Source organism: Diabrotica virgifera, chromosome 4 (genome assembly GCF_917563875.1).
Source record: "Diabrotica virgifera virgifera chromosome 4, PGI_DIABVI_V3a".
NCBI classification, from domain to species: Eukaryota; Metazoa; Arthropoda; class Insecta; order Coleoptera; family Chrysomelidae; genus Diabrotica; species Diabrotica virgifera.
Genome location: NC_065446.1, coordinates 229,922,465 through 229,947,510, shown reverse-complemented (window position 1 = coordinate 229,947,510; position 25,046 = coordinate 229,922,465). Strand labels below are relative to the sequence as shown.

Here is a 25,046-nt window from a genome sequence, read left to right as displayed (position 1 = left end):
ATGACGCTAGTCACCTACTCCATAAAGGTCAGTTGCAATGCGGGGAGAATGATGATGACTCCAAAAAGAGTCGAAAAATTTTACAAGAAATAATCTCACCTATATTATTAAAATAAAATACCAGAACTTACTAAGCTTGTTAAAGTATTTTATTTAAATAATATCTAAGTAATACTTATAAATTATTCGGAATTCTCAAGTTACAAAATGTTATTTTTGCTGTTAAATTTAGAAAGGAAAAGGGGATATAAAAAAGTTAGATAATGTTTTTCTAAATATAGGTACGTGTATTTATTTGTTGTTTCAGATAAAACAGTTCTAAACTAATTACTATTTACCTATGCATTTTTCTAACTTTTCTATGATTTGTTTGTGCACAACAATAATAAACCATGTTTAGTTTTTTTATTAACACAACACCAAAGTTCTTTCGTAACTAAAGCCGGGCTCAAACGACTCGTGTACTTGGCGAATAATCGTTACTTGCGTTACTTACTATGTCTTTTGGGAGGGTTACTAGAACAATCCTTTGACAATTAATAGTAGTATTAACAGTATTATTATTAGTGTTTGACAAATAGTACAATAATTGTACTAGTAACCATGCCCCGCGCACTCTAATAAAAAACATGTAATCGTATTTATTTTCCTTCCATTTTGTCAGAGGCGCTGATGTCGGCATTGTGATTAGTGGAACATGACTTTTAACAAATCTTGCGCTATCTGTGAATCTGTGTTCAGTGTTCGTGTTCGTTCGTTCGTTGTTGTTCAGTTATTTTATATGGTCGGTTATGTGATGTGTTTGTGTCACCATAAAAAGCTGATATTCAGTCGTGTTTTTTGATATTTTTGTTATTTTGGTAAGTTTTTCTGATTGTAAGGTAGAGATTTTCTGATTGTAGGTACTGTTTATCCAACAGTTTTAAAATACACACTTTATTTCGCGTTTTATTGTTAGGTTTAATGGCTCCGTTCAGCTGTTGTGTGCAGACGGTGGAAAAATTCAACAAGTAAACATTTATTTAATCCAAATTAAATACTCATATTTCTATGTAAAATGTCACATTATTGTATAAATAAATAAGTAAGAAACAAAAGTTGTTTGTGTTTTACCTTTATTGTCCCCTTGAATAAAATATTAAATATTGGAAGTACCGTATGGAGGCTATGTACCTAGCATGGAGGCTAGATTATGGCACCCTTCCTATCCAATCAACAACAAGAACGTTTAAAATTTCAAACCTATCATGTCGAAGCTACAGACCACTTATGTGGAGGCCAGATTTGTAGTATCCTTCCAATTAACCAGGTGCTGAAATACGTGACATATTTTTTGCAGGGTAAGATCGCATTCTACCCAATCACACAACACTTTTTTTATTGCTAGTAACCCACTCACAGAGCTTTGCCAGTATACGCTGTGAGCTCGTACGTAGAGGGGATATTTACAAATTCGCGAGCGCCAGTAGTGATAAGTTTGTAAACCTTTACTGAAAATTTGCTTTTTGACGTTCTGCATTAAGAGTTGCATATTATCACGGCATATTATAGCTTTTAAATGTCTCACGAAAGTTGTTGTATTAAAGAGTGTCGAAATACTGTTTACAATAGTAACTGTGTATTCTACAACTTTCCTGTCGCTAAGTATTAGGTGATGCAACGACAAAAATGGATTGATGCAATTAGAAAAAAGTAAGTAAACACAATTTTAATTTTAAAACGGTAAAAAAAATTGAGCTAAAGGATCAGTTAGCACACTCTCGAATTTTGACGGTTTCAATTTTACCATCCAATCCTGAAACAAAATTTGAATGCGTGAAGATAACGACTAATCACAGCAAACGTAGGATGCCGTTAACTGTCATTCATAAGTTAATATTTAAGAAGTATTATACTATAATTATATTAAATTATTATACTTTTTTGCAGAATAAATTTTTTCTAATATTAGTTGTCAACATAAACGTCAAAACGGTAAGCAAAATCTTAAAAATAATAAATTCTGTACTTACTGCTATTAATTATCGATTACAATCCAATTACTTTTTTACGTTGTAAATATTACACGATAAGAATTAAATAATAAGTTTGAAACCACTATTATTTGCTTTTCTACTGTCCTCTTGTCCTCTTTAAAATTCCGGCCGAAATAGGAACACTAGTCAACCGTTAGATGGCGATAGCAGCCATACCAGCGAAACTCACAGAGTATAGGCAACACTTTTTTCTTTCCAGAAAATTTCCGGTAAAAGTTATACTAGTAATCCTGTAGGTAGGTGGCGATACCAGCGAAGCTCGGAGCGGATAGGGCTTTTCATCGATTGTCATTTGTTTCGAGCTTCTGTCATGTGTCACATAATATTAATATATCTACGTCATACGTCTTTGGTTTGTATCATGATGGATACCAATAACGTATGACGTAGATATATTAATTTTATGTGACACATGACAGAAGCTCGAAACAAATGACTGTGAATGAAAAGCCCCATACGCAAGTGACGATTATTCGCAAAGTACACGAGTCGTTTGAGTCCGGCTTAAAACAAAACTACACTTTATAACCGAAGGATAAGGAACCAACTTAAACTGAAATTACTAAGAATAAATCGTTAAAGATAATACAATAAAAACTGTACACTAATAGAAAATTATTTGCACTAACTCTAACTGTCTAACTGTCATTACTTTTAACAGAATTGACATTGCCGAGTTAAGCCTCGTTTGATTATTTTATTTGTGACATTCAGGTATGGTGTTAACATAAATGATTGGTTAAAGTCTTCGTGAGCGAGATAGGCTGTCATTTCTCTTTATTTATAGCTGATCGGTGTGGAAGTGGTGGGGGAAATTCCCCAATTTTTTCATATAAGATTCCGGGGCATGGAATTAAGTCGGGGTTCAAGACTCAAGCGTGGCGCCAGCTTTCCTGTCAGGTAGCGAGTCTAGGTTGAATACATGTGGAGTCGAATAAATTACATACATAACCTACATACCTCCAATGGAATAAAACATTAGTCAATATCATCAACAGTAATATCAGAAGTTAAACAAACATTAAAAGCAAAATATCAGCCAATTTAAATATGTATCACGCCGTCTTGCCGGATATTGCAGCTACGCACTAGAGCTCAGGTATGTAAGAGTCACACAATTATTTATTTTTTATAAAATCCAGTCTCTTATATCCGTATACAGTGATGAACGCGCTAATAACCGGCAAAATAGCACAAAAGATGGAAAACGTATTAAGTTGTGAGATAAAAAGAAATGAAACTAGTCGAGCTGGGAAATTTAGCGATATTAACCTATGAATTTACATTATATTGATTGTTTCCCACCTTTGCACGCACAAGATGAGTATGCCAACTAAAACTGTCACTGTGGCAATGGCAGTTGCCGAACTCATCCGATACGTCTAAAGGTGGGAAACAATCAACATAATGTAAATTCATAGGTTAATATCGCTCAATTTCCCAGCTCGACTAGTTTCATTTTAATTTTATTTTATTTACTAGGGTAAATATTGATGATGAATATTGTGTATGTGGAGAAATAGGCACACCAGAACACATATTATTTAATTGCGAAAGCCAAACAAATACACAAGAATTATAAAGAATGAGAAGAGACCTTGATGGCATAAATATAGAAAATATAATACAAAATGAGGAATTATATAATACACTAAATAATTTAGCGGACATAATATCAAAGAAACAATTAGAATTATATAATATCAGACGAAGAAGAAATCAAGTAAATACCCAACCTATATAAATTTGAATAAGAAATTATAAAATAAAAAATTAAAATTATATATAAAAATATGGAATAAAATAATGGTATAATTAAATAAATATTTACATAATAAAAAATTTAAAGTTAATATCAAATATAAAATAAAATAAATAAAAAATTATTAATCAAACAAAAAAATAGAGCTAAAAACTTGAAATTTTAAAACTCGATGGATATTTTCGGCTAAGGATCTGAGGCTCACCGAAATACCATTGGGAATATTATAGGTACAAGTCGAATAGACCTATACTTACAATTATTTCTAACTATATCTAGATTAATAGTGAGAATTCTCATCTGAGAATGAGAACTGGGGGCACTATAAAAATTATATTTTCACAAAAAAAAATAAAATTAAAAATTATATTTTGTTTGTTAAAACTGTTTAAAATTGTGTATTACAATTGTTCATTAGAAATATTTATAATTTATCATTTTCAGAATTAGTAATAGATTATTAGATTGGGGCCATTATTAATTAGCTAAATTAAATTGAAAATAGAAAATTGTTAAAATAAAAATTATGTATATCAACTACTGTAATCCCATCAGGAAACAACAATTAGTCTCAAGAGGCCAGGTCATTTGTATTTACTATAAATAAATAAATAAATGTTGTAACTATTCATGGAAACTTTTAGATATTTTGGGGTGACCCATATTTTTGCATTGTTTAAGAACCAAGAACACCGATCTCTCTCGTTTTCATGTTTACGGTTTCAGATAAATGTGTTGTAATATAGAAAAAAGTAATAAGTAGTAAAAAGTAAAATACTAAAATAGTAAAACGATAAATGTGTTGTATATGTACTGTAATATGGTGTACTTACCTCGACAGTTACTTTATTGTCTTTCTGAGAATTGTCAGTCTTGAGTCTCAACATCAATCTATTGTACTTTTTGGCTAAGGTCTCAAAAAGGGACACCAGTCTTTGACTCACGTAAGGGTGCAAGTTCCTAAAATGAGCTGACATGTTGGCTAGTGCTGCGAGACAGTTGGTGTGTAAATATTTGTCCCTCATTTTGAGCATATTGTACTGCACAGTTCGGATCACTATTATGATCAGTAGACCACCTAGAGATATATCCGTTAAAGCTCGTTCTACGTACCACGGAACGTTCTTCAGTTTCTTGAAATAAAAATAATTAAAAGACTTTTGACTAACAATCATGTATTACAAAATATAATATACACACACCGGCAAAATTAGCCGAACACGTTAAAAATGGGACATGTTTGATGTCTCGTATTTCATAAACCAGTGGTCCGATTTGAGTGATTCTTTTAGTATATTATAGCCTTATTATTTAAGAATATCGTTGTAATAATATTGTTGCTAGAAAGGTAAATACCATTTTATACCGGGTGTACCAATTGTACAAGAATTCATCTGTACTCAGTAGATATATCTTAAAAACACCCTGTAATTATCTACGATAATTACTTTCAGTTATTTATGTCATCATAACAATATTACAACCTTCATTCGATTATACAAATATTGTTATCCTAGATCACGATTCACTAATAATTGCAGAGTCAATTATAAACACTTTTCATGGTCGATGCTGAATAGGCATTTCTAAATATATAAACAGCAAAACTATAACAAGGGAATTCTTATTATTATATTAGACATTCGTCATTCTATTTTGTGATCAGACGTAATATTTCCACATTAAAGATAGTGTCTCTTTTTCTTCACGAGACGTTCTTTGGGTGCGGTGCTACCAGCTTATGCTCATGCGAGTGTAAATAAAACAACTCAACAAGTAAAAGCGTATCAATTATTCCACCCCTCGGATAAGGGATAACCACCCTCACCGGGAGCAGATAGCCTTAATGCCAGGGCTGTCATATGGCGATCCAAGACCAGGCGAGAACGTAAGGAACAAGCAGTCTAGAACGAGAAATGGGAAAACGTCAATGTTCCGGCACCTCGACCACCCTAGACAACAGTGTGGTACCTACATGGAAAATAATGGAGACGTCAGGCTTGACATGGAGCTGAATGGAATGGAATGGAGACGGAACTACCATATGGAACATCGTGGGACAATGCTATGGAACGTGCAGCGAGAACTTTTTGCGTGATACGAACACAGACCGTGTAAAAGTGGTAAGTCCATATTAGCTATTCTTATGGTATTTCCTGATTAATATAAAGTATAAAGTATAAACATTATGTGCTACCTTAATTACATTAATATATGTTTCAAGTTTACCTATTTTTACTTAATTATTCTATTCTATTACCAATATTTATCAATATACAAAGATTTTTTTTTACCCTCATATTAAGTTATTATAGGACGCAATGATACAATTTTATATGATTTTTTTTTACATATTTATCAACGTATACTTTATCCTTGCTGACTTTTATTCATTTATTATTTGACTACTGATGTTTAGTACATTTTTGCAATTTTTTATGATTTTAATATTTGCTATCGTAAATATACCTATCAAAATAAATATACGATATATAACAAATATACGCTATATGCATAATACATTTAAATTATTATTCTAACTACTTATTTACAAGGGTTAATATAACGTTATTTATTTTTGAATTTTTTATTACCACTGCAATTTTTACATATTTTTACCATATATTGACGTATTATTTTATCTCCATATTTTTTTACTATATATCTATATACTACATATCTATATACACCGTAAGACTATCGAATTTATATTTTCGCTAAGAAGTGCAGGAGCTGAAAAAAAATTATGTATAAATGAGTAGCAACAAAGTTACTTGGGAAGATTTTGTCAAAATAGTTGAGGAAATTGCACAAGAAGTAGACAGGCAAAGCAGAAGAGTCTTAAAGAAAAAAGTTCCGAAATCTAAGGACATAAAGGAAGAAGTGACGACACAGCTAATTAAAGCTTATAACAAGTTCACGCAATTGACTAGGAAAAACTGGGAAGCACTTTCGGACAAACAAAGGGAATCGTGCAACAAATATTTTGGAAAAATCAGAGACAAAGTTATACGATCATTTCAAGCAGTAAATGTGAGAACAGTGGTTCCAAGTTCAATACATCAACCAATCGACAAGGAAGTTGAAGAGGAACAAAGCGATGAGGAAATAGAAGAAGGAAAAAGCGACGAGGAAGGAGAAGAAGAAATAATTAACGACGGAATAAAAGAGGAAAAAGGTGACATAAAACAAGATATAACAATATTAAACATGGCTTTGACAATCAATGAATTTTTGAATATCGCAAGCAAGATATTGCCCAACGAGTTCGATGGAAGCGCAGGGAAATTACAACCATTTTTAGACGCATTAGAACTACTTGGAAAATTGGCAGAAGGTCATGAAGACACAGCTGTAACGCTAATAAAAACGCGACTCACCAATAAGGCTAGGAACCTAATAACCACAGAAGATACGATTCCACGGATAGCTGAAGCACTAAAGAAAGAATTAAAAGGTGATAATCCGAAGAATTTAATAGCCAAATTAGCCAAAAAAAGGCAAGGGCATAGAGATGCAGCAGTGTACGCATCTGAAGTGGAAGAGTTAGCAGAACAATTAAAAGTAGCATACATAGCGGAAGGAATGCCACTTGACTTAGCAAAGAAATATACGACGGAAGCAGTAGTAACAACAATGAAACGAAACGCTAATGCAGAGAAAGCTAAGCTAATACTGGAAGCAGGTAACTTTACATCACCGCAGGAAGTAGTATCTAAATTTTTGTCGATCGATACGACTGAAGAAAATGCACAAGGAAGAGTCTTAAATTATAGGACAAACTACGAGAAGAGGAGAGGACAGCAGCAATACAGAAGAGGATACCATAACAAATATGACAGAGGAAGAAGAAATAACTTCGGACAACGGAACGAAGGAGAAGCAACGGACAATCAACGAAATTATTCGAACAGAGGATACAGACAATTTAACAATCAAACATACAGAGGAAACCAGAGAGGCGGACGTAACAGGAACGTAAGGTTACTAGAAATAGAGGACAGTCAAGAAGAGCAAGAAAACCAGCAGTTGGGGTTTTGAATGAACAAGAAGTTGGAAGCACACAGGCAGAAATAAAATATAACATTTACAACTTCGACCTAAACCTAACGAACTTTGTACGAATGAAAACAGGAATTCTTGAAAACACAAGCACTTTTATCATAGACACAGGAGCTGACATTTCAATACTAAAATGTTCACAAGATTTTATGAAGGAACAGGTGAAACCAAACACAAAGGCGAAAATAAAAGGAGTCACTAAAGGAGAGTTGCAAACAATGGGAGAAGTTGAGACAACACTCGAAGTAAAAGGAACTCGATTCGAACACATCTTTCAATTGGTAGAACCTAACTTTCCAATTCCAACAGACGGAATCATTGGGAGAGACTTTATTTCTAACTTTCAATGTATACTAGATTACGCAAACCTTAAAATGCACATTAAAGAGGACAACGATTGTTACATTAGTACGAAAATTCTGGATAATATAGACAATGACACCATAATAATACCGCCTAGATATGAAATTTACAGAATCGTAAAAATTTTTCAAACGTTAAAGAAAGACAGGATAGTGGAACAGCAAGAAATACAACCAGGAATATTCATAGCAAGAGCAATTATTTCAAGTAATAATCCATACATCAAAATTTTGAACACAACGTACGAAACAGTAAATGTAGACGCAAGCACAATCAGGACGTTGGATATTAAACTATTCAATATATATAGGCTAGTCAACGACAGCAAGGACAGAAAAAAAGAATTACGAGAATCACTGAAATTAGACATACCAGAATACATACGAGACAACTTAGTATCGTTATGCGAGGAATATTCAGACATATTCGCCCTAAGGCATATGTTAACCTGTAACAATTTCTACGAACAAAAACTAAGAGTTAAAGACCAAACTCCGGTATATATCAAGAATTATAGGACAAAACAGAGGAATTAAATCGACAAGTACAAAACCTAAGAGACCAAGGAATCATAGAACCATCTACATCCGAGTACAACAGCCCAGTAGTACTGGTACCGAAAAAAGCTATAGATGGAGGAAAAGCATGGAGATTATGCATAGATTTTAGACAACCGAACAAGAAAATAGTCACAGACAAATTTCCATTACCAAGAATAGATTCGATATTAGATCAACTAGGAAGAGCAAAATGGTTTTCAGTTATAGACTTAATGTCAGGCTCTCACCAGATACCATTAGAAAAATCATCGAGAAAATACACATCGTTTAGCACAGAAAATGGAGCATTTCAATTTACCAGATTACCTTTTGGATTAAATGTAAGCCCAAATAGCTTTTCAAGAATGATGTCAATAGCATTTTCATGATTAACACCAGACAAAGCATTTCTTTACATGGACGATATCGTAGTAATTGGAATATCCAAAAACATCACTTAGACAACCTGAAAAAGACATTCGAGACATGTCGAAAATTCAATTTGAAACTTAACCCAGGAAAATGTCAATTCTTTAGAAGGGAAGTAACATATTTAGGACATGATCTTTCTCAAGAGGGAGTATCACCAGACAAAGCGAAGTATGCAGCAATTGAACAATATCCGACACCTAAGACAGCGGAAGAAACAAAGAGATTTGTAGCATTTTGCAACTATTACAGACGTTTTATTAAAAATTTTGCGGAAATATGCAGACCACTCAACAAATTATCGAGGAAAGGAGTAGAATTTTCGTGGACCGAGGAGTGTGAAAAAGCATTCAAAAAGCTTAAAGCATCTCTGACGAAACCACCAATTTTAAAATATCCTGATTTCAACAAACAGTTTATCTTAACAACAGACGCATCCAATGAGAGTTGTTCAGCAATCCTAAGTCAAGATTATAACGGAATTGACCTACCTATAGCATATGCATCAAGAAGTTTTAGTAAAGGAGAATGTAATAAACCTATAATCGTTAAGGAATTACTAGCGATTCATTGGGGAATTAATTATTTTAAATGTTATCTATATGGAGCACCAACATTCAAAGTAAAAACAGACCATAAACCTTTGACACACCTATTTGCAATGAAAGAACCAACCTCAAAACTCACGAGGATCAGATTAGACCTAGAAGAATATGACTTCGAAATAGAGTATATAACAGGGAAAAGTAACTACGCAGACAGCCTTTCAAGAATAACATTGCATCAACTAAAAAACCTATACATAGACAACGCCCATATACTAGCTATAACAAGAGCTAAGGCAAAAGAAAAGGAGAAAGAAGCAAGACAAACAAAGGCTGAAAGTGAACTCGCACTACAGCCAGAAGCCACCAAACAGACAGTAAGGAAGGTACTAAATAATTTAGAGGCGCATAGACTACCAATTTTGTCCTTTGGAGCAGAACTAATCTCACCAAGACTGAGCATTAGGGCCAAAAACAAAATAAAATGCAGCAAAAGCATAGCCACAGGATTGAATCGTTTCGATTTAAACCAAGCGTTGGTACAGCTTGAAAAGCTGGCGGTAGAGAATGCAGTACGTAAAGTAAAAATATACGTAAATGATATTATTTTTAAAATGTGCACAATTGATGAATTTATTAAAGAAGGAAATAAAAAATTGAAGAATATAGAAATATACATATGTGAAGTACCAGAAACAATAAAAGATGACAAAGAAAAACACAGATTAATAGGAGAATACCATAATCACCCGATGTTCGGAGGACACGTAGGGAATAACAGACTAATTAAGAAGCTAAAGGCAAGATTCCGATGGAAAAATTTGGAAAAAGACGTAAGAAAATACGTAAAACAATGCCACAAATGTCAAATTAACAAACCGAAAAGAACACATGTCGAAGAGTTCGTGATATCGGACACATCTTCCAAACCATGGGACATAGTATACATAGATACAATAGGTCCATTCACGAGAAGTAATGAAGGTAATAAATACTGTATCACAATGTTGTGTGAACTGACAAAATACGCGGTCAGCATACCAGTGTGCAATAAAGAAGCAGAGGCAATAGCAAGAGGAATCTTTGATCATTTCATACCAACATACGGACTCATGAAGCAAATAAGAGCAGACCAAGGCACAGAGTATAAGAACGAAGTAATGCAGGAATTAACAAAGCTATTAAAAATAGAACACAACTTTTCAACGGCATACCACCCACAGTCCATTGGAAGTTGCGAAAAACTACACAGAACGTTGAACGAGTACGTAAGAGCATTCATAGACGAAGACAGAGAAAATTGGGATGTGTGTTGCAGAATGTTCACATACTGCTACAATACAACCCCTAACGCGTATCATGGATACACACCGTTCGAACTGTTATATGGCAGGAAGGTTAACCTGCCGGAAGACCTTGTAACGGGTAGTTCTTTTAAGGACGTCAGACTCAGTAAAACACGAGTTAAAAATAAAGAAAATATATTAAAGGTAGTTATATACAGTTTAAAACAAATAAAATAAAATATAATTCCATCTTTTGCAAAGGAAAAACAATATTAAACTTTATTATAGTTATCTGATCATAATAGCAACATCGAAATAATACGATAAACAATATATACAATAATAATCTCGCTACGTTAAAACAACGTAGCCTGGAGACGGCATTTCACTTCAATGCAGTCACTCGTTCCTCGCTACTACCGCCTACTGCGATAACGATTGTGGCAAGACTCCACGTCACTACGGTGGCGTCTACCTAGGCATAGTTCCGCCTCACAAACGGCGCATCTTTGCCAAGCCAGCTGAAGCTCGTTCAATACGCGAGGCATCAGCTGTTGAGCCATAGTAAGTTCAATACACGAACCATGACTGATTTTCTCATTCTCCTAGCTCGCCTTAAATATGCTCTCGATGCCCTCTCCTTCGGTTTCCCCCAGCGGTGCCGTGAAGAAGGAATGCGCAAACACGGACACTCCATCAGTCCCCTCCGGTAACAGCAGCTCATCGCCCGCCGAGGCATCACATCGTTACACCCCCTTCTCTTTGGAAAACAAAAAAAAATGTAGCATACATTTTTTTTTTGTGCCGTGTGTGCAACACGGCTTGGGCTCATCATCGGTGTGGTCTTGGTCGGTTCTTCCTTACTTCGTAAACTGGTCCTGGATGGCTGTCAAGAAGATGCTTCCCTCTGTAGATCTTGGTCGTGGTCCCCTCATATCCATTGGGACAGTGTACCAAGGCTTTTCTACAGAAATGGTCACATTCTTCCTGCTGGCTGCATCTGCGACGGTTTACCCTTAAGGCATGAAGAAGATGCTTCCCTCTGTAGATCTTGATCGTGGTCCCCTCATATCCATTGGGACAGTGTACCAAGGCTTTTCTACAGCAAATGGTCACATTCTTCCTGCTGGCTGCATCTGCGACGGTTTACCCTTAAGGCATGTACTTTCTGTCGATTTTCTTTCACAAACTGGTCTGGGATGATTGTCAAGAGGATGTTTCCTTCTGTAGATCTTGCTCGTGGTCCCCTCAAATCCATTGGGACAGCTTATCAAGGTTTTTCTACAGCAGATGGTCACATTTTTCTTGCTGGTTTCATCTTTGACGGTTCCATCAACAATGTCGTATTTTTCGGTGATTCGTAAATTGGTCTCGGATGACTGGCTAGAAGGTGCTTCCTTCTGTAGATCTTGGGCGTGATCCCCTCAACTCCATTGGGACAGTATGCCAAGGTTTTTCTACAGCGAACGGTCGCAACTCTTCCTGCTCGTTGCATCGGCGACGTTTATTTTCGGTTCCTTCTCGGTTTCGGTTCCTTAAGAATCTGAAAACAAAGAAGCTTAATCATCTTTGAACGGGTTCTATTTATTTATCCACGACGTGGACCTGGTACTGAGTCTGTGTCTTTGTATGGTTCTAATTATTGCTCGGGTGCCAATTTGTAACGGGTAGTTACAAACTGCGTAGCTTTTATTTTGCTCGGGCGCCATTTTTGTAACGGGTAGTTCTTTTAAGGACGTCAGACTCAGTAAAACACGAGTTAAAAATAAAGAAAATATATTAAAGGTAGTTATATACAGTTTAAAACAAATAAAATAAAATATAATTCCATCTTTTGCAAAGGAAAAACAATATTAAACTTTATTATAGTTATCTGATCATAATAGCAACATCGAAATAATACGATAAACAATATATACAATAATAATCTCGCTACGTTAAAACAACGTAGCCTGGAGACGGCATTTCACTTCAATGCAGTCACTCGTTCCTCGCTACTACCGCCTACTGCGATAACGATTGTGGCAAGACTCCACGTCACTACGGTGGCGTCTACCTAGGCATAGTTCCGCCTCACAAACGGCGCATCTTTGCCAAGCCAGCTGAAGCTCGTTCAATACGCGAGGCATCAGCTGTTGAGCCATAGTAAGTTCAATACACGAACCATGACTGATTTTCTCATTCTCCTAGCTCGCCTTAAATATGCTCTCGATGCCCTCTCCTTCGGTTTCCCCCAGCGGTGCCGTGAAGAAGGAATGCGCAAACACGGACACTCCATCAGTCCCCTCCGGTAACAGCAGCTCATCGCCCGCCGAGGCATCACATCGTTACAACCTTACACATGAGATTCAACCATGTTACAATATAGATGCCTACTACAATGAGTTACGATACAAACTACAAAGCGCACACGAGAGAGCCAGAACCTTCTTATTAAAACACAAAAAAGAGCGGCAAGAAAAGAATAAGCTCAAAGCAACACCACAACACTTTAAAATAGGAGACCTAGTCCTTGTAAAAAGGGAAGAGAATGGTAAGTTTGATAGTCTTTATGTAGGTCCTTTCACGATAACAGAAGTAAATAACGTTAATTGTAAAATCAGAATAGAAAACAATAAAATCAAGGAAATACATAAGAATAGATTATATGCTTACAATCCGAAAACACAGTGAGTGACAAGTGTTACGAAACAATGTTGTTAAACGAACATTTGATATTATTTATGTATTTGCGTAGGCTTAGGATAAATGGGATAAGGGAATTAAACAAGGAGATGGACTAAGCCCCCTCTTGTTTATAATAGTCATGGATACTTTTATCAAAAATACCAAAGATCAAACAAGAAACCTTCATTACATAGTAGGATATAAAAACTTAAATGCAATAAAGATCAACTCCCTTCTATACGCTGATGATATAGTTCTAATCACAGACACAGTAGAGAAAATGCAGAAACTAATAGATATTTGGCAAAAAGAGATACATAAATTAAAAATGGAAATGAACCTCAACAAAACAAAACTTATGATAATAAATGAAGATGAGAAAAGAGAAAGGAATACTAATATAATAGTAAGGGAAAAAGTAATAGAACATGTATCTACTTTTGAATATCTGGGAAATATAATAACAGATGATGGGAAAACGGACTTGGCAATAAGTAATAAACTGAAGAAGGCAACTAGCGTGTATTACTCTTTAAATAATACAATTTTTGGAAAGTCAGAAATAAGCAACAAAACTAAACTCAGAGTATATAACAGCATAGTAAATCCGATAATGACATATGGGGCGGAAACATGGATTGTCCAAAAGAAACATGAATCAATGATAAACGCGACGGAGATGAAATACATGAGAAAAATAGCCGGAGTTACGAAGTTTGACAGATTCAGAAATGAAGATATAAGAAGAGAGTTGGAACAAGAACCGATAATTAGGAAGATCGAAAACAAACAATTAAGCTGGTTTGGACACATACAACGAATGGAGCAAAATAGACTTACAAAGAAGGTACATGAAGCCAAAATGGGAAACAAAAGAAAAAAGGGAAGGCCGAGGAAGACATGGATGGACCAGATCCAAGATATAGGTGAAAGGAGACACATCAGTATGAGGGATATGAAGAACCTGGCCACCAATAGAAGCAATTGGAAGAAGTGGATAAAAGGCGGAACCCGACATCCGACGCCCTGAAGGGCACTAAGGATTATGAGAAAGAAGAAGAAGCGTAGGCTTAGGAAGTTTGTATATAAAATAAATTTTTTGTATTGATTACAACACAGTATGGGTTGGTAGCACGACTTGCAAATTTCCCTCCCCGTAGTCGGAAAATTCCTAAAAAGGGAAGGTGTACAAGAATTCATCTGTACTCAGTAGATATATCTTAAAAACACCCTGTAATTATCTACGATAATTACTTTCAGTTATTTATGTCACCATAACAATATTACAACCTTCATTCGATTATACAAATATTGTTATCCTAGATCACGATTCACTAATAATTGCAGAGTCAATTATAAACACTTTTCATGGTCGATGCTGAATAGGCATTTCTAAATATATAAACAGCAAAACTATAACAAGGGAATTCTTATTATTATATTAGACATTCGTCATTCTATTTTGTGATCAGACGTAATATTTCCACATTAAAGATAGTGTCTCTTTTTCTTCACGAGACGTTCTTTGGGTGCGGTGCTACCAGCTTATGCTCATGCGAGTGTAAATAAAACAACTCAACAAGTAAAAGCGTATCAATTATTCCACCCCTCGGATAAGGGATAACCACCCTCACCGGGAGCAGATAGCCTTAATGCCAGGGCTGTCATACAATCATACCGTGTTTTTTCTGAAAGTTTGGAACACCCTGTGGAATATTCTAGCATATGTAAAATATTAGAATTAATACTCGATTGTAGATTTAGGCTTGCTTAACATTTTCCTTTTCGATTCATTTACTTATGTGAGATAATAAAAAAGTTATGTGCGTTAACAACCATCCATGTTTTTCATCAATAAATCCTCATAGTAGGGGAGGAAAGTATACTAAATTTGCAGTTACTCGAACGTTATGGGGACCTATTGGATTGTGAAGAGTATGTGCTAAAATCAGAAAAAGGTTAAGTTAAGTTTTCCATAAAGTGGGGGACTTTTCATTTTTTAATTTAATTTTCCATTTGAAACAATCATTTTTCTCCGATTATAGCGCTATCTATCCATAATTCGAAAAAATATGTCGAATAAAAGTTGCTTATTTTTACGTAAAGAATCCAAATCTGCAAAAAAATTGGGGCTCCTATTTAAGATTTTAAATTAAATCCCCCACCCCACCTCCGTGGGGGCTCGTGACACCCCACGGAGAGGGGTGGGGGGTAAATTAAAAATTATAAATACGAACCCTGCGATATTTTGCGAAATTAACATCAGATCGTAAAACTGCAAAATACACCTATTCAATATTTTTCAAAAATCTACCGAATGGCACCAAACACGACCCCCCACGGAGGTGGGGTGGGGGTTACATTAAAATATTAAATAGGAGCCCTCAATTTTTATTGCAGATTTGGATCCTTGACGTAAAAATAAGCAATTTTTATTTGCAACATGTTTTCCTATTATGGATAAATGGCGCTATTATTGGAAAAAACGATTGGTGGAAATGGACAATTAAATTGAAAAATGGAGAGTCCCACACTCTATGGAAAACTTAACTTAACTTTTTTTAGTTGTAGCACCCACTCTTCACAATCCACTCCAGGTCCCAAGAACGCTCGAGTAATTGCAAATTTAGCATACTTTTCTCCCCTACTATGAGGATTTATTGATAAAAAACATGACTAGTTGTTAAAGCACATAACTTTTTTACTTTCCAACATAAGCAAATGAATCAAAAAAGAAAATGTTAAGAAAGCATAATTCTACAATCGAGTTTTAATTTTAATATTTTATATATGCTGGAATATTCCACAGGGTGTTCCGAACTTTAAGAAAAAAACAAAGTATGCTTGTTACACCCGGTATAAAATGACATTTACCTCTCTAGCAACAATATTATTACACCGATATTCTTAAATAATAAGGCCATAACATACTAAAAGAATCACTCAAATCGGACCACAGGTTTATGAAATACGAGACATCAAACATGTCCCATTTTTAACGTGTTCGGCTAATTTTGCCGGTGTGTGTAGTTAATCAAAACAAATTCTAATTATAATCAAAGAACGAAATTGTTGCATGACATGTGACTTATTGCTTACTAAAAGAAATTAACGCATCACCTTAAAATTGGTCATTTTTAATGTCCCGATTTTCCTAAACCTGTTGTCTGATTTAAGTGATTTTTTAACATGTTATAGCCTTACACTGTTACTAATAAACCAAGTATAAACGTTATACTGAGAATAAATCAGGTATAGGCAAAATCACTACCAATAAACATGGAATAACTTAGTTATAGGTTATACTTGGTATAAGAATTTAGTAAAAATTTATACCGACCCACACCCTTGTTTAAGTCTGGTATAACCTATTTTATGACTGTCAATATCATCAAAGGCAAAAATATATTATCTTTTGATTTGTTTTGTGAGTACATAATTATATAATAAAAAAATATTTTAAAAGGTATTGCGACTGTCGAAGAAGTTGATAATTTAATTAACATGATAGAAAATACACGAAAGAGCAAACTTTTCAAAGATAGAATAAATCCATTTTCACAATACACCGATAAGGAATTCAGAATTAAATATCGTTTTTCTAAAGAGGGTGTAAGGTTTTTAAGTCCAGAGAAATAAGGTTTTTGTCGGGAAATTTGAGCAGCCAGGTTGCAAATGGGTTTTTTGGGTACTATATACCTAATACAATATAAATACAAAAATGCCAGTCACAATTGGGACGAGAATTTTAGTTATTAACAAATAAGGGTAAAAAATGGCAGTTTTTTCGTTTAAATCGCTACAGGCAAAAATGGGGTAATTAAATATCTTATTTGGGGTATTCTTCTTTTAGCAGATCAGCAAAGGTTTAAAATGGCAGTTATTTAATTTTGGTCCGATTATTTTTGTTTCTTCGAAAATTGCAAAGTAAGACTAAAATTTCGAAAATTAAAAATTTGCTATAACTTTTGCAAAAATTAATTTAAGATGAAAAGTTAAGTCAAATAGTCCATATTAATGCCCAGAATATTTCAAGATGATTCGTCAATTAGTTTAAATTTTATTCAATTTGTTTATCCCAAGAGTTCAGAAAATAATAATGATACAGTAATTCTGTGGAAACCATATGAAAAAATAATACTGCAATAAAAACTCATTTTTATCATTCCGAAAACATTTTACAAAAGTAGAGTCAATTTTGGCGTATAAACAATTTGAATAACTCTGTTAATATTGACTGTAGACGTGTAGACTTAAATCTACTTTGGGATTTGAAAAGCTGGTATTTTTATATAAACGAATTTTCAAAAAAAAACTTTTCGTCTAGGTTAATTTGGTTTGTCAGTTACAGGGAAGAATCAAAATTGACATATTTGACACAATTCATCGTTGTTCTATGTATTTGTACAGAAGATTGCGACGTTGCCAAACTATTATTTCGGAATAAAGTGGGAATACTTATATCTAACTTATACCGAGTTTATTAGTAACAAATTATTTTCGTTCTATATCTACCTTATACTTAGGATAACTATTCTAGATATAAATACGGAATAACCTTAGAATACGAGTGTTTTATTAGTAACAGTGTTATTCTTTAACAATATCACTGTAATAACATTGTTGCTACGTAGGTAAATTGTCACTGTATACCGGGTGTACCAATCAAACTGTGATTTTTTCTCAAAGTTCGCGCCATACTGTGGAATACTTTAGCATTTATAAAATATTGCAATTAAAACCCAACTATAGCCTCATGTTTTCTTAACATTCTGTTTTTTGATTCATTCGCTTATGTTGGATAATAAATAATTACACTTTTATAAAAAAGAACTTTTTTATAATAAAACCTTTTTATTATTTATAGGAAAGAATATAATTTATAAATTATTATAAATTTATTATAAATTTATAACGATAAACGATTTAACGATAAAATGCTTAAAATTCCAAAAATTACACTCTAATAAAAATAGTTATTTATGAAACAGTTCGTGAAGTATGCTTTTTGCGAACACACGCGATATTTAGAGCACGAGCGACAATGGAGCGAGTGCTTATACATCGCGTAAGTTCGCAAAAAGTACTTCGCGCACAGTTTCATACAATATTTTATCTACGATAAACAAATATAAAAACTTTAACTCTTCGTCACTGGAATTCATTTCTATTCTACAATTTTTAGAACTTTGACATTTAAAAATCCTATTTACTTTCGAACCACAAAACTGTCAAACATTTTGTTGTAAGTCATTGCTCATATTGTCATCACCATGACAACGCGAAAGTTAACGATATTTGATTATATGAAAGTGTGCCAAAAAACCCATTGAAAGTGTGCGAAAAAGTAAATCCCATTTAAAATACATTGTTACTTCACGCACACTTTAAACTGTTCACGCACTGCTATCTATAATGACAGTTTTCACAAACTAAAAACTTATACATAATATGACATAGAGTAGATAAAGTACTTTTTATAATATCACGCTTTTGTTATTGTACATGTACCGGGTGTCCCAATAAGAATGGCTCTCGGCCATATCTCAGGAACCGTTTATAGTAGAGCTTTGAAATAAAAATTTTTATAACAAAAGTTGCCTCAGGAAAAGCCTGGAAATTATTTTCATAATTGTGGGTCCACCGCTAGAGGGCGTAATTGAATATCAAAAATTAAAAAATCTAAATTTTACAAAATTTTCCTAATGAAGGGGCACTGGAAATCCGATTATTGTATTCTTCATCAAATTCTGCGCATATTTGATTTAACAAGTTTAACTCTACCTTTGCAAATAAGAGGTGGGGGTGAGTGGGAACCTTGTTATGAAAAAATGGCTGTAAGTTCGGTTCTGCTAAATCAAATTTTGAAAACTGGGTCTTGTTGAAGACAGATCTTTTTCTTTAATGTAAGCGTGATAATTTTGAACCATCCTAATAAGTAATAAGCCAGCTGGGAGGCGTTATTTAATTTTTTTCAGAAATCTAGTTTTCTTTGGAAAATATTAAATACAAGTATGCATTTTTAATCATACTTTATAAAATTAGATTAAATTAGCAATAGAATAGCGAAAACCGCATGTCGATACCTTTTTCCTATCTCAAGATATCTCGAGAAACGTGTAAATTTTATACATAACTGTTACTATCACCGGTAAACTAAGTTAATGAAAAGTAGTGTGCTGTGGAAAAAAACAAAATAACATTTTCCAGATGTCAACGTATAAAAATATAATTAATTAAAACAACAATATAAAGAGAAACAATACTATTAAAATTAAATATAACACAGAACAAAAAGAACTACTTAGTGACGACCTAAATATTCAAATTGTTGCCCATCATACACTACTCTAGAATACATTATCCAGAGAATACTAAACGCCATTCAAAGCATATCGAGAGCAGAAATTGAGACTGCTGCTCAATCTACTCTTGAAAGAGTAAATGTTTGCAAAGAAAATGATGGGCAAAAATTTGAACGTTTATGTCATCACTACATAGTTGTTTTTATTTCTTTGTAATAGGGCTTTTCAACGCTTCTCATTTGTTTCGAGCCTCTGTCATATGCCGTATAATCCGTGTATAATATTAATATACGAGATATGAACGAGGCTCGAAACAAATGAGAAGCGTTGAAAAGACCTAATATACGTTGACAGCTGGAAAATGTTTCTTTGTTGTTTCCATAGCACACTACTTTTAATGAATTTCGTTTACCGGTGACAGTAACAGTTATGTTTTTAAATTTACACGTTTTGTAAGATATCTCGAGATAGAAAAAAGGTATCAACATGCGGTTTTCGCTATTCTGTTGCTAATTTTGTCTAATTTTGTAATATGGTATTAAAAATGCATGTTTGTATTTAATATTTTCCAAAGAACTCCAGATTTCTGAAAAAAATTAAATAACGCCTTCTAGCTGGCATATTACTCAGTAAGTTGGTTCGAAACCATAACTTTTACATTGACAAAAAAGATCTGTCTTTACCAAGACCAAGTTTGCAAAATTTGATTAAGCAGAACCGGACTCACAGCCAGTTTTTAATAACAAGGTTCCCACTCACCCCCACCTCTTATTTCCAAAGGTAGACCTAAACTTGTCAAATCAAATATGCGTAGAATTTTATGAAGAATACGACGATCGGATTTCCAGTGCCCCTTCATTAGGAAAATTTTGTAAAATTTAGATTTTTTAATTTTTGATATTCAATTACGCCCTCTAGCGGTGGTCCCACAATTATGAAAATAATTTCCAGCCTTTTCCTGAGGCAACTTTTGTTATAAATTTTTTTATTTCAAAGCTCTACTATAAACGGTTCCTGAGATATGGCCGAGAGCCATTCTTATTGGGACACCCGGTACATATGTAGGACACAACATGTTTGGAAAGAATAATTAACTTATAAACTATGAATTTTTAGTAGGTGTATTAACTGTTATTTATAATTCTGATTCCAAAAATTACACTAGTATAAAATAGTATTTTTTATAATACCACGGTTGTTTAAAATGGTATATATAATTTTAAGGATATAAACTTTTATTTATTAAAACAATTAAAAAAAGATACGCAACAGCCGGGTTCCAACTGGGGACCTCTCGATCTACAGTCTAATGCCACTGAGGCACCATCAATTTGTAGATATCGATTTATTAACGTACTTTAAAATATCATTGCATTAGTCACATTTTTAAAATAGTTTGAAATTGAAAAAAATCGATTTATCCATACAGTGTGATTGGTCAGTGGGGTAATAAAGCTTTGTAGATCCGTTATAAGTAATAGATAGTAATAAAAGTTAATAACAAAAATTGTAGCCAACTTTGATTACAGATTGATAATCAGTAATCGTAAATTGTAAGTTTTAGACAATTATTCAGCCATGGCTTACTTAAAATTTGGAAAGATTTAGACCCGTAATTATTAATAATTTTGCTCTGAAAAATGAAAATATCTCGAAAACTAATAAATTTACACATAGGGAATGTTATACAAAAATTATAGTATGGTAATGATACTTTTCGATAATGATATAAAATACATGGTGTTCTAATTAAAATTACTGAGAAAATAATGTACTTGCGTTTTGACGCACCCTGTATTCAATATAAAGAAAATTAGCAAAACAAACATATACGAAAATTTTGACAATAAATAAAAAATATGACGTCAATAAACCATTGACCCTGTGCTTGCTTTTATTTATACAGGTAGTTAAACTTGTTACGATTTTCATATAAAATTGGTTATAACTTTGTAAATACCCCGTATAACATACCAAACCTTTAAATTTTTGTAATCGAAAAGTTACGAAGATTTCGAATATAAAATAAAATACAGGGTGTTCTATTTAAAAAAACATAAGTTTGGTCTGCCACTATGTTATCGAACACCCTGTAACATTCTAACTAATTTTGTAATATGAAGCTCAAAGTTCGCTACAATTTTTGTTATTAAGTTTTATCGCTATACATTACTATAACGGATCTACGGAGCTTCACCCCACTATATAATTAATCACCCTGTATAATAGCAGTTAAATATTGCATTGTTAGCTAGTTCTAAGATATCCTGAAAATTTCAGGTGTCTAGGTAGCCTAGAACTATTTTTAAAATGGATTACAAAATTTGCGGATTCCGTGACACCAACCAAGCCAAGTATATAAAAAGGTTTTAATATAAAAAGGTTTTAAAAAGTTAGCTACTTTAACAACTAGCCTTGTTATTTGAAGTGAAAACTTATTCAGGGACGTTGTGCGATTTTTGGATAGGGGACAAAGCATTGAATTCGCGACCGTCATCGCTTATGCTAGGTATATATTATGTGTATGTATATATAAATTGTGTAGAGGTATTTAAAAGAAATGTAAAACCTATTTTAGGATGGGGAAAAAGGATTGATTTCGTAACGATCATCGCGACCGTCATCGCTTCTGTGAAATAAATTTTGTACATATATAGGTATATTATGTGTAGATATGTATACATAAATTATTGTATAGAAGTATTTAAATTTAAAATAAATGTGAAACCTATTTTTGGATGGGGAAAATGGATTTATTTCGCGACCGTCATCTCTTCGGCGAAATAAATTTTGTACGTATATTTATTATGTGTATGTATATATAAATGGTGTAGGAGTATATAAATTTATAATAAAATAAATGTAAAATCTATTTTGGGCTGGGGAAAAAGGATTGATTTCGCGACCGTTATCGCGACCGTCATCGCTTCGACGAAATAAATTTTGTACGTTTATTAATATAATGTACGTATAATAGTAGTAATATTATTAAAGTGAAAACTTCTTTAGGGACGTTGTGCACTTTTTAGACGGGGAAAAATTATTGAATTAACGACTGTCATCGCGACCGTCATTGCTTCGACGAAATAAATTTTTGAAGTGAACACTTCTTTAAGGACATTGTGCACTTTTTAGATGGGAAAAAAGTGTTGAATTAGCGACCGTTATCGCTTCGGCGAAATAAATTTTTGAAATGCAAATTTTTTGAGGAACGTTGTGCGCTTTTTAGATGGGAAAAAAGTGTTGAATCAGCGACCGTCATCGCTTCGGAAAAATAAATTTTTGAAGTGAAAACTTCTATAGAGACGTTTTGCACTTTTTCGATGGGGAAAAAGTATTAAATTAGCGACCGTCATTGCTTCAACGAAATAAATGTTTGAAGTAAAAACTTCTTTAGGGACGTTGTGCCCTTTTTAGATGGAGAAAAAGAGTTGAATTAGCGACCGCCATCGCTTCGGCGAAATACATTATTGAAATGAAAATTTCTTGAGGAACGTTGTGCACTTTTTAGATGGGGAAAAAGCATTGAGTTTGCGACCGTCATCTGATCACTATGCCGAACTAAATTTCGTGCGTATATTATGTGTATGTACACGATACTAAAAATAACCAGATAGTATCTTCCCGTAGCCCAAATACGTCCGAGTTCGCGCGTGATGACGTAACTGGAGACCAATTTGAATTTGAATTCTTGTTAAAGTTAAATGAGAAATGTTTGTATTCTGCCATGAAATTATTCAATTAGCAAAGTAATATTAAAGGACTTTTTTGTGTTATTTGTTTATAAAAGACATCTCACTGATACAAAGATAAAATATTAATTACACTTATCTTACAACCGCGAACGATTCAAACTAATCGGACGTTACGAACCATTACGAACGTGCCAGTCTCCAGTTGCGTCACCACTCCCCCTCCCTTCAGGATGCGCAATATATTTTCTTCTTATTTATAGTATCATGTGTATGTATACATAAGTAGCATAGAACGTACGAAACGCGTATATAATAGATGTATAGATAGCACTTCTTTTTGGATGAGGAAAAAGCTTTGAGCTCGTAATTTATATACTATACAGTCGGAAAAATGAAAGAATACCCATACGTCATCGATGATATGCATACGAATCAAATCAAAAATTTCTAGTCAAAACAAAGTCTAAACTAAGTTAATACTGAAAATAAACGGATGTGACTACTACCCCACCGTACGATTTTTCGCTACGTAAGAATGTGTCAAAAATTTTTTGAGATGTTATTCTTTTTCTGATTATTTCATTAATAGGAGATTCTGACCAATAGAAAGCTACAGAAATCTTAATTAAATCGATATTTTTTTATAATCTCCCGTCGTTAAGTATATTACGTCAGATGCCCTTCGTTGCTACGAAAAAATACATTCAGTGACATTAATGACAATTAATGTTTTAAAAATTATAAAAGTGATGACTTTCAATCGTCAAATATTTATAAAAACTGTGTGTTTAATGGTACTTACATAAATAAATTACAATAAAATTTTGGTTTTGAACAGTTTTATTCATGAAATAATCGCAACAAATTACACTCGACCTCTGAAATTAATATAGAATTTTTGCTCTCGTGACACTTTGACATAGTTAAAGTCATTAAAACTGTCAAAGTGTCACTCGGGAAAAATTCAATAATTTCAGAGCTCTTGTGCAATTACTACTGATAATATATATTTATTGGAGATAAATGTTATTATTACTACCGTAATTAATTATTTGATATAGATCAATAATATATATTTATTGGAGATAAATGTTATTATTACTACCGTAATTAATTATTTGATATAGATCAATAATACAAAAATAATGAGTAAGCAAATATAGTATTATGAATTTCTCCATGTTAAAGTTGCTAGTGGACGTAAATAGTAACAGGAATTTAAAAAATGTCGTTTATGTCAGCTGCATTAAGTGATTAAAATGAAAGTAAACTTCATAAATTCAGATCATTAGGTATCCAGATCATTTTCCAGGCATTATCTGCAAATAAATGTACATTCGTAAAAATATACTAATCT

The 25,046-nt window shown here is 33.4% G+C and overlaps 1 protein-coding gene across 1 annotated transcript in view; it reads right to left on the bottom strand.

The window, feature by feature from the left end:
* The window catches only part of LOC126883317 (dymeclin), a 65,987-nt gene that overhangs the window by 7,282 nt on the left and 33,659 nt on the right, over window positions 1–25,046 (bottom strand). The window contains exon 8 of the mRNA XM_050648694.1: window positions 4,632–4,931. Coding sequence (XP_050504651.1) covers window positions 4,632–4,931 — 300 coding nt within the window. The remainder of the gene's footprint in view (window positions 1–4,631; window positions 4,932–25,046) is intronic.